The sequence below is a fragment of the Tenrec ecaudatus genome, chromosome 7 (assembly GCF_050624435.1).
Source record: "Tenrec ecaudatus isolate mTenEca1 chromosome 7, mTenEca1.hap1, whole genome shotgun sequence".
NCBI classification, from domain to species: Eukaryota; Metazoa; Chordata; class Mammalia; order Afrosoricida; family Tenrecidae; genus Tenrec; species Tenrec ecaudatus.
Genome location: NC_134536.1, coordinates 37,126,088 through 37,141,615, shown reverse-complemented (window position 1 = coordinate 37,141,615; position 15,528 = coordinate 37,126,088). Strand labels below are relative to the sequence as shown.

At 38.7% G+C, this 15,528-nt stretch overlaps 1 protein-coding gene across 1 annotated transcript in view; it reads right to left on the bottom strand.

Moving 5' to 3' along the window:
• Window positions 1-15,528, bottom strand: part of MOXD1 (monooxygenase DBH like 1) — a 133,785-nt gene that overhangs the window by 77,694 nt on the left and 40,563 nt on the right. Inside the window, exons 3-4 of the mRNA XM_075553930.1 lie at window positions 15,340-15,507; window positions 15,069-15,152 (exon numbers count right to left, since the gene is read on the bottom strand). Coding sequence (XP_075410045.1) covers window positions 15,069-15,152; window positions 15,340-15,507 — 252 coding nt within the window. The remainder of the gene's footprint in view (window positions 1-15,068; window positions 15,153-15,339; window positions 15,508-15,528) is intronic.

Below are 15,528 nucleotides of genomic sequence, written 5' to 3'. Positions count from 1 at the left end.
AATATTTCGATGGGTATTCCATCAGTTCCTAGAGCTTTGTGCTATTCAAAATACTGTCTGTTGATCAGTGCATATGTTCCACGAGGACGATCGAGTGTTCTGGATTACCATTCTTTTAATGCTTTCCATCGTCTTGTGACCCACTTAGTCAATAAAACACAAATGTACCCCTTTCTGATATTCTCTGCCTTCGGTCAATATCTATCAGGTGTCAGCAATGATATTTCAGTGATATGTGGGAGAAAGTCCTGGCAATCTGCTCTCATAAGGATTAGAGCCAAGAACATCTGATGAGGCATTCCACTCAGTTACACGGCATTGACTGAATGTTACTCCACAACAATAATTTTAGAGGAGAAAAACAGGACTTTACCACTATTTCACTACATTCCAAAAGGTTTTTCCCAGAATTTTATTAACATATAATTCACAGAATACTGTTTGTTTAAATATATTTAAAATAATGTGCAATCATCATTATAATCAATTAAAATTTTTTTCTTCTTTCTTGTCATCTTTATTATTAGCTCCTCATCTACCCCAACCTATCTAATCCTAAGGAGCTATTAATAGTTACTCCCTATATGGATTTACCTACCAGGGATTTTATATAGAGAAAACCCTAATAAGGAAAAAGCTCAGTAATGATGGCATAACAAAACACAGAAAAACCTCAGTTGAAAAGATAAAAGAATCTAATAATAATAGAACAAATTAAAAGTGGGTAAAAAGGGAGAACATATAATAAAGTGTTAAATAGTACCTAACTACATCTGCATTAATCCACTTTCCAATGAACTCTTTCTGACAACCAGACTATTTACATCCCTGGTCAATGTTCTGAGGGGATTCAGCAGTGGCATTAATGATAATGTTCTCTAACATAAAATGACAATTTGGCTCTAAGGTTGTGGTAATTACATAATCTGGTGTCCATTTGGGACCTGAGAGGATTAAGAGTGAAGGAGTGGAGTCTAGTCTGTCAATCACATCATAGCCAATGAGGCCTGCATGTGGGTATGGCCTTCTGAGAATTTTGGAACTCCTGTATTTCTTTCTTGGAGGCAAAAGACACACTCTCTCTGTGTTCATTCCCTGAGAGAAGCTCTACTGACAAGACACCCGGCACTATGCTGATAGACCCCACTCCCTGGGAACTAGAGGAGCCACCCTGCCTGCTTACTGAGATGCTTCTGAATCCACCACTGAATCCACAAGACTTTGCACCCACTGGCCCGTGATTGTCCTGCTTTTGGCGTCATTGCATGTGGATTGTGAGTCTGAAGGGACTTTATAGATTGCTATCAGACATATGGGCTCACATTGGACGTGTGGACTTGATCTGCTATAAAGCTCTTTTTTTATACAAGTGTCTATGAATTTGTTTCTCTAGTCTACCTAGACTAACACAAAGGCGAATTAGAGATACATATAAACCACAGATACATGATTAGATTTGGGGCTTGCACTTAATTCTAGCCCCAATCTGAGAACAATTAACAGGTTCTTATGGCATGGCCTTGCTTGAACCTCACCCGCACAAAGAGGTCACTGGAGAAATGGATGCGATAGAAAAGTGTGGTGAGGAAGCTAGCTGGTGACCAGTATCAGAAAGAATAGCACCTGGGGTCTTAAAGGCTTCTTTTCAAACAAGAACCCATCTAAATGAGGCATCAACTAAATCCACATGGAAGAAGCACAGCAGCCTGCTTGACCCAAGGATGGTAAATAAATCATCTAAATCTAAAATAATCAAAATCTAAAGGAAGAAATGGGATCAGAGTTTAAATTGTGAATACCTAGTTTGCAGAAGGCTATGGATTACAATTCAAGGCCAAAATCCATTTGCGAAGGCCACATATGGTAAATCCCGTTCGATCATAACTGAGGGATGGGACTAGCCTGTTATCGAACAGAGAGCGTTGTGAAGCCACTAGAAGCAGGTGTAATTAAGTCACAGTGTAATAGCTTATCCTTTGATCTCCCCTTTGACACATTTTAAAGCTACTTCAGTTTTAAAAATAAGTGAAGGAAAAATACACATGAATTACCCCTGGCGAATCCCCTCTGACCGTGGACCAGGGATGAGAACAGCCACGCTGTCATGGGTTGTTAGGTTAAAATTTAGCACCCTGTCATTTGGTCTCCCTTGTGTTCCAATGAAATTTGTTCTAGTTTTTAATACTTTTCTCTCTTTTTGATTGAGGTTTTCATTTGTTTTACTTTGTTATTCTGGTTAGTTTTTGTTTGCTTGTTTGTTTTAGTGTTTTTTCTGCATATGAAAGCCAGGATAGGTAACCCTATAGAGATAGCAACTGGGTTGATGGTTCCTTGGGTATGGCAGGGGAGGTTGGGGGACATGGGGAGCTAATAATGATGAGTACACGCATGAAGACAATGTTCTCCAACTGATTGTGGTCATGATTGTCCAACTCTTCTTGGTGAAATTGAATTATTTAATTGCATGGTATGCCAATTATATGCTAATACAACTGTTGGAGAAAAAATCCACTCATGTAGCTATGGTTTATATATGTTGCCGGTTCACTTTAGAGACATCAATTTCCTTTTATTGGGGAATATTACATATGATCCCTATGGAGCATGTGGTAATTCTATTGACAGTATCATTAATTTAACTACTGTTATAGAACTCAAATACTGTTTAGAAAAGGAATGTATACATATATGACAGCTTTTTAGAACAAAATACATGGATTATTGACTTGTAAATATCAAAATCTCAATTGTCTGTCCACTATTTACACAAACACTGAGGATTAGCTATGGGAAACACCTGAGCTGCAACACATGTCCGATAAAATAAGCAGGCTCTAATTTCAGAGTGATGATTTCCCACAAAAATTAACTCTAATTTATCTTTTCCTAATATCTCTGGAGTTCTGGTAGCACAAAGATTATGCATTGGGCCATAACCCATAGTCAGCAGTTCAAAACCATCAGCCACTACATGGGAGAAAGATGAGACCTTCTACTTCCATAAAGAGTTAGGGTCTCATAAACCCACAGGGGCAGTTCTACCCTGTCTTCTAGGGTCACTCTGAGTCAGCATCAACCCAACGACAGCGAGCATATCATCCCTGGGGAAAGATGTGGCAGCACATTCCCATGGAAACTCCCACCTCTGGAAGCCCTATAGGGGAGATTTACTCTGTCCTGTAGGGTCTCTATGAGTCAGAGTCAATTTCATGGCAACAGTTTTGTTTCTTGGTTTTAATAATATCTTGTATATCTAACAGTCTGTCCCTTGTTGTACCCACATCCATCATTGTTAGGCTAGTCATTTAAACTATAATCTACTTAAATGACTTCCCAAATCATAAAACTTTACTTGCATCATTTCTTGTTAGGGAGCATTTTCCAACCCCCAGGGCTGAAAATACCAATCCTGTGTGAATTCATACTCATCCAACTAGGTCTAAGTCAGTTTCTAGGACATTTCAGGTTTTCACTCTAGAAGGCCCTGGTGGGGGCAACTCATGTTGCCCTGGTCTATGCACTGGTCCTGTAGATCTCAAAAGCAGCCACAGCTATGAAAAGCTTACTCCAATGACCCACGGTGTGATATACACCAAGCTATGTGGCATCTCAAAAGGTGATTTTTCATTATAGCTGTGTTAGTCAGGGTTGACTAGAGAAACATATTCATAGACACTCATATGGATATAAGAAAGAGCTTTGTATACAAGAGCATTTGGATGTTGGGAAAATATCCCAGCCCAGTTCAGATCAAGTCCATAAGTCCAACATTATCCCATATGTCCAACACTAGTCCACACATTCCTCATTAGACTCTGAATGCAGGAGGATGACAGGCCAGTGGGTAGACAGTCTTGTGGATCCAGTGGTGGTAAAAGCATCTCAGCACTGGCAGAAGTCTCCACGTCGCTCCTCCAGCTTCCAGGGATCCAGCTGCCATCAGCGTAGCTTCATGTGGCTTGCTGTCCACATGTCTCTCAGGGAATGTGCATGTGTCCTGCCTTCAGAGAGCTATTGATTGTAGAGCCTCGGCATAGGTCGCCAAGCTGCGACCTAATTGACTGGCTAATCTCCACCCCATTCGATCGTAAGTCTCAATTTGACAAAAGATTATGTAACTACCACAATAGTGTATATCATCTTGAAAAATCATTAGGTCATAACTAATAGGATCATATAGAAAAGAACACCCATTATATTTAGAAATGGGATTCTTTCATCTAGAAAGTGGTGGTTAATTCAACTTAACCTCATAGGAAACTGAAAATATAATGAGCTGATGTATTTTAATTAGCCAAAGATGTACTTATTTTACTTCAATCTTCCTTATATACAAGTAAAAGTTACTCAAATTTTGTTTTCATATCTCTTAATAATATAGTGTCAACAACTAGAATTCAACATAAATATCTTATGTCTTCAGTAAAAGTGCTATTAATCATTTACCAATTTTACTGCCCCTAATTGCCTATAAATGTGCTAATACCTTTCAATTCTGTCATTTGAGCCTTTGGATTAATTGGAAAAGGCATAGTATGTTTAGGTAGAGTTGGGTGGTAGAACTAAGGAAAAAAATACCTTTTTTGTCTGGAAAATGGAATTATTCAAAGTCATAAAATGGAAAGTTAACGGGTGACCTAAAACTGTGGAAGAATAGTTCCCAGAGGACAGTCTCCAGCTGGTTCTCATCCTTGCTTAGGCAAGAACAGGAGGACATTAGCTTCGATTTCATTTGCTTAGAACAAAGGGTAGCAAGCTGTGAAATGTAATTCCCAGAGAATTTTTTTCTGCAATATATAATAGAGACTTGCCGACTACTGTGGCTTAAATTCTGCTGATGCGCAAGTATGAGAAAATACTAGATTAAGTCTCAGCCATTCTTCTCTATAATTCCCATCAAGAGAAGAAAACAAACAATTATGAGCCTATTATGCCACAGGTGTTTGCACTTGTACTCATGTAAGCTTCATTAGAAAGCATTTTCTTTACTTGGCAAGTGTGGACACAATCTCTGAGAAGTTGGTTTGCCCAAGTCACAAAACTAATGAGAAACAGAGAGAGAATACACTTCTACCTATTTCCAGAGTCCTTCCTTACACACTGTACCACCCTGTCTCTGAGACTGTAAATGTGCCAGAAAACCAGAGGGAATTTAGAATATAGTTAGAACTTATTCAGCTCTCAACTATATAAGCACACTAATGATTAATCGCATTTGATACAAACAACTACCATTTCAGACAAGTACTATTAAGAAGCTTATTTTTCTATGGAAACCTGAAACCCAAAGAAGTTAAATTACTTACCCTGGATCACATACAGGCAAATTATAGAGCCAAGATTTGAACAGGTAGACTGACCCCACTAGTGCTGACCTCAGCCACTAGCCAATATAGATTTTATAAAGATTTACAATTCCATAGTCTGATTTTAAATTTCCACTTTTGCTTTTAAATGCTTTTAAATGTCCACGTTTGCGTGTGTTTTATACATACTGGTCATACAAATTTGTTGTTAGGTTCCATTAAATTGCTTCCAACCCACTTCGACCCTACATTCAACAGAAGGAAACACCACCTGGCTCTGTGGCATCCTCGTGATCTTTATTACTTTGAGTCCGTTGTTAAAGCCAGCAGAAGCCCCGGTGGCAGAGTGGTTATACATTGGGCTGCAAAGTCAGCAGTTCAAAATCACCAGCCACTCCTCAGGAGAAAGACAGGGCTTCCTACTCCGGTAAGGAGGCGCAGTCTCTGAAACCCACAGGGGTGGTTCTACTCTGTCCTGTGGGGTCACTGTGAGCCAATGTCGACTCCGTGGCAGTGAGCGAGTTTGCAGAGTGGTATCATTGCAGCCCCTGTGTCATCTCATTGGAGGGGGGCGGGGGGGTGTCTTCCTCTTTTTAGATGCCCTTCTACTTTACCAATACATACTTAGTAGTCATTAATCATATAATTTGAATGATGGACTCACTTAATTACACAGAAACTTAAAGATTACAGAGTACCGTATATACTCGAGTATAAGCCAAGTTTTTCAGCACCTTTCTAATGCAGTTTTTGTGGTAAAACTAGGTGCCTCGCCTGATATTTGGGTCAGATTATACTTGCATATATACGATAAGTCATTTATAGCCCAGAAATAAGAAAATCCATGAACATCTTTTAAAAAAAGTCATGTTATTTTCTTAATAGGCCAAGAAGCCAGAGAGAGGATGTTCTAGATTTTCTTCAGGAAAGTAACAGGACACCGTGACTTGCTGGGAACCAGTGGAGTCATGAGCAGACGCACTCGGATACTCCCTGGAGCTCTGAGAAGCAGAGCACCCAACACCACAGCACAGATTTCCCTTGGAGGTTTTATGAAGTCACAGACACTCAGCAGTATAAAGAGCCAATTGAGATCATCGCCTCCAATCCCTTTGTCTTATAGATGAGGAATTCGAGGACGGGGGTGAGGTTAAGGACTTTCATTGGGGTCAGAAAGCTAATTGGTGACAGAGTTGGCAATATATCACTTCCATGAAAAGCCATGCTTTCAAAGTGAATTCATTTACCTTGGATGTTCAAGTGGTGACTAAGACCAGCCATGCAGCTAGCAAATGCCCATTTTTGTGTGTGAAACGGATGTAACCTAGAGCATCTGGGATGGGCTTTCCAACACCGGGCAACCTGAGCTTGTAGTCTAATGGACAAGAATTGAAGCAAAGGACGGGTGGTAAGGGCAAGAGTTTCTACCAACTTTTCTTGGCCAAAGTTATAGTTCAGCCTGAGTGTTTCATCTTTTCTCTTGTCCTAAAAAGAGATGCTAAACAGCTGGTATACATAAACATAAGAGATAAAAGTTTTGAAATATTTATAGACCTTGCATGACAATTTCCCAAAAGAGAGGATTAAATGATCCTTAGGATTTTAGGGCATATTTTTTCTAGCTCAAGAAGTGTCCTTTCTGTCATTCAGTGATGAAATCCGCAGGTGCTAATGGTAATGCATTGGATTTTAGGATTTAATAGCCAATGCAGTTTTGCAAAGTGTCTAAGAAAGATGCAAAACATTTTCACACGAATCATATTCTAAAAATAAATTCATTCACATACACATGGAAATTGATCTAGCTAAACAGACAAAGCTCCAAACATTTTCACTTGGGAAATATGGTCCATTTAGTAGGAAAATATCAATAAGCAAAAACAAACTGCCAATCTGAAATGGAAATGGGTGAATAGACAATCATTCAGTCAGTGGTGTCTGCCTGGTTTAGATCATCACCCATTTAACAAAGGGAAGCAAAAGTGAAAACATGAAAAGAAGATGAGAAAGTAAACTGAAGAATCTATTAAAATTTACCCTGATTAAAAAACAACAAACTGCTAAAAATGCCACCAAGATGCCACATCAATTACAGTGTTTTTGAAACATCACTTCAGGGATAAAAAAGAAGAAATACATAGTAATCAAGAAAAAAGAATTCTAATCGGTGTAAACCTGTATATTTTGACACTGAGGATGCTCAAATTCTCACAAAGTGCTAAGTTGAATAATTAGCCATGAACTTTCTTTGAAGCCAGAGTGTGAAAGGCTTATCCATTTTCAAAACTAAAAACTGTTGATCATACTTGACATTTCAGAAATGTGTTCATGCTGAAGTTCTTCATTTAAGAGTGATTTTCATTTTTAAAATGGGAAAGGAGGCTGTGACGCCTGGTCTGCAGAGTCTAGAAAGTCAGTCTTCACGTTCTGTGCCTGGAATCAAGGGGATTCTGAACGACTGTTTCACTGGTCGGAGCCCTGGTGCTGCTGTCAAAGAAGCATTCGACCGCCAATCTTAAGGCTGGAGGTGCAAACCCACGCAGGGCTTCGTGGGAGAATGATGAGGGGCTGCCTGCCCCTGTGAGGACCCACCGTGTGGGAAGTCTGTACAGGGCTGCTATAAATTGAAATGGACTCCAGGGCAGTGGGATTGGTTTTGAGGATCTCAAAGTTACACAATCCCTTGGCTTTAAGGGCATTTCATGCCTATCCAGTGTCAATTATTCTTAGATTCGCCTGTTCTGGAAAATATTCCCTAAACAAAATCGCTCAGATTTCTGAGTGGCACCGATAAAAGAACACAGTAGCATGTTATTTTATGTCAAGAAAAATGTTCTGCTCAGTAGCAGGAAGTAAGCCTAACATTTTACTTCCTGGATCTATCAGCGGAGATACGAATGATGGTAGTATTTTGCGTGCTTCAGCTCCATATACATTTCTCCAAAAAGGACAAAAATAAACAAAAATAAACAGAAACTGAGTAACGTCTGAAACTATATAAAGAAAGGATTGGTTGGCTGGCTTGGAGTTCCTTCCGTAATTGAGAAACCCATGAGCAGCAGATGAGTGATTATGTCTTTCTAGAGATCTACAAAATCGTATACCTTATTAGACAAATTTATGTACCATGCACAGTCTAAAATGCTTTACGAATAGTGAATGCATATGATTCATTTAATAGTCATAACAGGTCTATTAAAACTCACTACCAATTAGTCCATGCTGACTCATAGTGACCCTATAGGGCAGGGCAGAACTGCCCCTGTGGGTCTCCAAGACAGTAAATCTTTACTGGAGTAGGAAGCCTCATCTTTCTCCTGTGGAGCAGCGGGTGTTTTCGATCTGCTCTCCTGTGGTTAGCTGTCCAACAGATAGCCCACTATGCCACCAGGGCACCTCTTTAAGTAACTACTGTGATGATCTGCATTTTGCAGATGAGGTCACTGAGCTATAGAGAAAAATAATGTAGGAGTGAATAATCCTCCAAAATAATCCTCAGTCTTTTAGCATGTGTTCTACCCTATTCTGGGCCTTGTCACTAAATAGCAGTTTTCAGTAAAAGTCCAGAGAGCAGTACATTGAAAATAAATGGCCTGATCAGTAGAGTGCTTTTTTCAGTGTTTTAATGTGTCTGATAAGCAAGCTAATACGATCCCCTATATAATCCTCAGCCTACACAATTCCATAAGTAACTCACCCTCCCATTTAAATGAGAAAATTGAGCTTTGCATGGTTAGACGTTGCCATTGCTAGACTACTACGTAGGAAATCAAAACCAAACCCACTGCCATTGAGTTGGTTCTGACCCAAGAGTGATTCTAGAGGGTTTCCAGGGTGAGTTTGAATTACTGACTTTGATGGTTAAGGGCCCCAATCGTTACCTGCTGCATCACCAGGGCTACTAATACTTAGAAAGAATTCAAACTTGGATCTTTGCATGCAGGGGCCCCCCCTACCAGAGCTTTCTGCCTCCTCTCAGGAAGGAAGGAAGAAGGCCAAAAGAGTAATGATTCTGCCCACTGGGCTTCCTTTTGCCTCCTCTTTAACATAACAGCGGCACCTCAATCACTACCTAGCACATTGATGTACAAATAATGAATGAATGAATTAAATGAATGAATGAAAAGTTGCGATAAAAGATAACTCTTTTTAAAAATCATTTTGTTGGGGGCTCATACAGCTCTTATCACAATAAATACATACATCCATTGTGTCAAGCACATTTTGTATATTGGTTGCCATCATCATTTTCAAAACATTTTCTTTCTACTTAAGCCCTTGATATCAGCTTTTCATTTTTATTTCCCTACCTCCACCATGAACCCTTGATAATTTAGAAAGCATTATATATATTTTTTTCATCTCTTACACTGACCAATGTCTCCCTTCACCCACTTTTCTGTTGTCTGTCCCCTGGGAGAGAATTATATGTAAACCATTGTGATTGGTTCCCCCTTTCTCTCCCACCTTCCCCTTACCCTCCTGGTATCACTACTCTCATTATTGGTCCTGATGGGTTTATCTGCCCTGGATTCCCTGTGTTTCCAGCTCTGATCTGTACCCGTGTGCGTGATCTGGTCTAGCTGGATTTGTAAAGTAGAATTGAGATCATGATGTTTGGGGGAAAGAAGCATTAAGGAACTAGAGGAAAGTTGTATGTTTCATCTGTGATATACTGCACCCTGACTGGCTCATCTCTCGCTTGTGGCCTTTCTGTAAGGAGATGCCCAATTGTATACAGATGGGTTTTGCGTCTCCAGTCTGCATTCTCCCTCATTCAAATTGATATGATTTTTTGTTCTGAGTCTTTGCTGCCTGACACTTGATCCCATCCACACCTCGTGGTCACATAGGCTCATGTGCTCCTTCCATGTGGACTTTGTGCTTCTCATCTAGATGGGCTGTTGTTTATCTTCAAGCCTTTAAGCCTCCAGCTGCTATATCTTTTGATAGCCAGGCACCATCAGCTTTCTTCACCACATTTGCTATGCACCCATTTTGTCAGGAAGGTAAGCATCGTGGAATGCCGGGTTATTAGAACAAAGTGTTCTTGCATTGAGGGAGTACTTCAGTAGAGGCTCAATGTCAATCTGCAACTTTTATACTTAACATATAAATATATGAACATAGATCTATTTACCCATCATTATATATAAATAGATTTATATACTATATATACTCTAGTATATGCTGAAGCACCTAATTTTACCACAAAAGTACTGGGGGGCTTTTTTCAGCATTAAAATGTGCTGAGGTACAGATGGGATCTGGAAACACAGGGAATCTAGGACAGATGAACCCCTCAGGACCAACGGTGAGAGTGGCGATACCGAGGGAAGGCGGGTAGAAAGGGAGAACCGGTCATGGGAATCTACATATAACCTCCTCTCTGGGGGATGGGCAACAGAAAAATGGGTGAAGGGAGACGTCAGGCAGTGTGAGATAAGATAAAATAGTAATTTATAAATATAAATAAATAAATTTCCTCAAGTATCTATGGTATGTACATGCCTGTATTTATTTAGGCCTCTGTAAATGCCATTTAGACCTCTGTAAATGCCAAATAGTCCTTTCCTCTATTTTCTTTTACTTCCCTCTTGTCCAAAGGGCCAGCCCTACCATGAGACAAGATGTGCCTCAATGATCCATATCACTATGAGGTTCAACACTGGAGGCACAGTGTGGGAATTGTACCCATCTGAGCCCACCACATCGGGTGAAATGTTAAGGACGTGCAACCGAGCAGCAAGGGGAGCAAAGTAATGAAGTCCCTGGGGAATACCAAAAATAGACTTTGGGGCCAGGACATGGCACCCCATCAGGCTCGACCGGAAAACACTCGCAAAGGTCAACAAGCAGACCTAGAACTATTTACGGGCTTTTCTTATTCTTTTTGTCGTTGGTTTTATTGTTGTTGTTATTTGGGGTTTTTTCTTTTTGTTTTCTTTTGTTATTTTGTTTTGCTCTGCCTTGTTTTTGTGCTTATTATTGTGCCTACATGTCTATCTAGATACGATAGGCAGGATAAACAATCCAAAGGAGAAAACAAGGGAACCAATAGTTTCAGTGGGGACATGGGAGAGGGGGAGGTGGGGAAAGGCAGTAGTGTTAACAAACCCAGGGACAAGGGAATAACACATGATCTACAAATCGATGGCGAGTAGGCTGTAGGAGGCCTGGTAGGGCTTGATCAAGGCCAATGTATCAGAGAGGCATTACTGAAACCCGAAGGAAGGCTGAAGATAGTAGGTAATTCCTAATTTGCCTGTGAGGAGACTCGTGAACAATAAAAGCTCCCCATAGAAGCCTTGTTTTCCCTCTGGCTGGTACTCCAGCTTCTAGCAGACCATATCCTTACCTCACTCTGGTGTGATAGTGACCTTACTCGGGAAAAAAAATTATGCAGAAAAAAATCACCTTCTCTAAAAATTTTAAATTTAAGATCAAGTCACATATTTAGTGGCTCTCAAGTGTGAGACTAGAAATTAGTTCATGTGAAAATGAGATTTTAAAATAAATTTGCAAGAATTCTCTTTTCTACAGTCTCCCTGTAGTCCTTCAACTCTAATATGCTGTTCTCTGCAAATACTAACATTTGAAATATTTATTTTTTGCAAGAAGCTAATTCTCATCAGTGAGTGAAAAGGACTCACCAGTAAATACTCCAATGTTTTATAATCCAACCACCATTGCGATTATTTAGCTTTGTTATTTACACTTTAGTAATTTTAGAAGTTGTTTACATTTTATTCCACAAATTTACTGGGGAATATTTTATCATCACTTAAATATAATTTGAATTACAAATACACTTTTGATTTGAATTTTAATCTTTCCCATCAAACGTATTCATCACCAAACCACCGATTTAGTTTGTCTTCCGAGCATTATAGCTGCTTGTAACTACAGAAAGTACATTGGGCAGTACTATCAATGTGTAAACAGAAAACATACGCTATTTCTTTGTTTGCATTGGAGTCAAAACACGAAGTGGATTTCTCACCCTACTGTAATCAATATATTCTTTTAAGATTATAACTGACTGACTGTATAGTATAAGAATAAAGCAATGTTCTCTTTTCTGAGAAAACACTATTTAGTTCTCAGAGAAGAACTGAGGTTTTTTGTGGCACAGTGATTTCTGCAACATAAAATATGAAATATGAAGAAGCACTTGCTAGATGGCCTTTCAAAACATATTAGTCCTTGGTTTTGTTCAAAGAGGATACACTTTTGGTAAATTATTAGAAATCAATCCTGCTAAGGAAACGAAAATGGAAAGCATATTGTGTTTTAAAGGCTAATTCTAGACTGGTAAACTTTAGTTCTAAAAACATGTATTAAATTTTAAAATAATCTGACATACCCTACAAATTTTAACTGATTTTGAAAGATTTTCTGATTTTTCAGAACAATTTATACAACACATATTTTGAATTCATTTTGCCAGTTGAGTTTCCTTTGTATTTTGAATTTTCAGGGGGGTTTATTCTGTGTTTTGTTGGTATGTTTTACATATTCTCTGGAGATCGTGTTAAAAAAAATACTAGGAGGAAAATGTTTCAGAATCTGAATGAATTTTGGAGGATTTCAGGATTTAACAAGCTCAAGAATCTACACTCTGCAGCATTCTTAAATAATAACACTTTAAATTCTAGACACCGAATCTTTGATGCCACCAACTACAATAGGACTTAAAAAGCACTCCTTGCTTACCTTCTGTCCCCCAAACCTCCTCTGGCGGACATGAAAGAAAGTTCACACATTGGTAGATCTCCAAATGTTGCAAAAATGCTGAAACCTTTCAAGTTAAACCTTGATAGAAATGCCTATTAAAGACAGCTATTTGATTCTACGCAGCCATTTTGGTGATAAATGGCCACTTATCTGAGTGTTACAGTGACGAGTGGTAGTAATGGTAGGAAAAGAAATTCCTGGAAGAGACTTACAAGCTAATATCTTATGTAGGGGGAAGAACATATTTAAATGTAAAAAAGCAATTATGTTTATTTCATTATATAAATGACTTAATATTTTTGATGTCTAAGTGAAAATATATTCATGTAAATGTTTAAGAACTTTAAATCCTGTCATTAGTGAATGAAGGAAGGCAATAAAATAAAATGAATGGATGGATGGGTATATAAAATGAATGAGTAAATAAAATAAATGACCTTTATTCTAAAAAGGATTGAATGAATAAAGGAAATAGTATGTGGAGCATCTGGTTCATTTCTGAACCTGCAACTTTTTATCTGTCTCTTAAAGCAAGTCCCAGTTATATTTACTGTGAATGTCACTCAGAACATTATATGTATGTATATATATATATATATATATATATATATATATATATATATATATATATATATATATATATATATATACCTTCTCTTTTCTGAAAAACACCTTTTTGTTTTCCTGAGGGAAACACAAGTCCTGTAAGAAGTGTTATACAACTAGAATTTGCATTTCCACATTCACAGACACAAAGTAGAAAGAACATGTTTCACAGAGGTACATGACTCATACTGTCACAATGATGGCAAGTCTTCTGGTGACAAAAATATCCCACAAATACTTTGAACTATGCGCTAAATCCATAAACATGCCCTTACCCTGTCCCTCCTGCCCTACCGACATGGTTATGAATCATTCTGTCCATAAAGGGCAGGCCTGCTCAGCTGGGCAATTACAGTAAGGAAGACGGAACAGGACCCTTCATAGAATGTGCTCGATGTTCCCAGCTCTGCCTAAATGCGTCAGGACAATGTCATGACTGACCACCTTACATAGATGAGAAACTGAGGGCGGCAGTGTGACCTGAGAACTCAGTGGGGAGCTCCCGCTAATAAAGCCGTGGGCCTGTGATGCAAACCTCTGTATTTCCCTCTCGAGTCCAGGCTCTACAGGTTGTTCCCTCATCCCATCCACACTGTTTCACTACATGGTTTGGAGGCTCCATCAAAGAGCATTGTCATTATCTGGCCTGGCTTTCCAGTTTTCTGAAAGGTTACAAAATTTTGCCAGCACTATCTAATTTTTATTCTTTCTTACATCCGGGTCATGTCTACCACATTCTCACTTAAAATAATTCATCTTCATCTACTGTGGAACTGCCAATGATTCCTAGCACAGTGCTAAGGACCTGCAAATTTTCCAAAAACTTGCTTCACCCACTAACCGAATACAAAATTGTTCAGGGGCCCAGCCTAGAGGTGGGAAGGAATTTTAAGTCGAGCAATGGGCTTGTTTATTACCCAATTATTTTTTAATTATGTAGATTTCTGATTGTCCTCCCAATTTTCAAAATGATAAAATTATTTTATGAAATATCCAATATTTTCCATCAGTATATCCAATATGTCCATCAAAATATTCAATATTTTCAGTTAACCCTCAAGCAATATTGGTATTTAATATAACTTTTCTGGGTATAATTTATTCATATATAAATATTTTATTTAGAACTGCAAATCCAAATTATAGAAATTGCCAAAGAGATTATTAATGGTGTTCGAATGCATCCAAAATATTTTACCTTTGATAGGTAAAATAGGAGACTAAAAATCAAAATACTAGCTCCAATCTCAACTTTTCCACTAAATTCTGTGACCCTTCAGACAATGTGTAGGTCATCCAAAACAATTCTTGTGTCTCTAAATAGCTTTCATATAAACAAAACATACTTGTTCGTTTTATGGGAAAACAGTTCATCCTCCATCTGTACGAAGAAAGCTGGCCTTTGAGTAAATCACATACCTTTATTACTTGTTGCTTCTCTTGGAACCCAGGGATCTTAAACATTTGACACCAATACGTTGTACCCTTGTTTGGGATGGGGACCTGTCTTAATGAAAAGGGGAGGGAGACACAAAGTCACATTCATTTGACATGTGATCAAACACAACATTTTAAGGAAAACTTTCTAGTTCATCTTCAAAAATCCCACTTCTACAATCATAAAGATTTGAATTAGCATAAACTAGCAACAAGAGCAATCATCATTAAAAAAAAATAAATAAAAACTTACGTTTTGATTTACCAGCTCAAAATATGGTAAGGCCAAAGGCAACACATTGTTTTTCTCAGGATTCAGTAACCGAAGACTCTTGGTCCCCCGATTGGAGTCATGGTACTTGGGACCGGCTTCCCCTGCATCCTCATGGTGGTAAGCCCAAATCACTCTCAGAGTGCTGTCCTAGTGATCAGACAAGTGCAC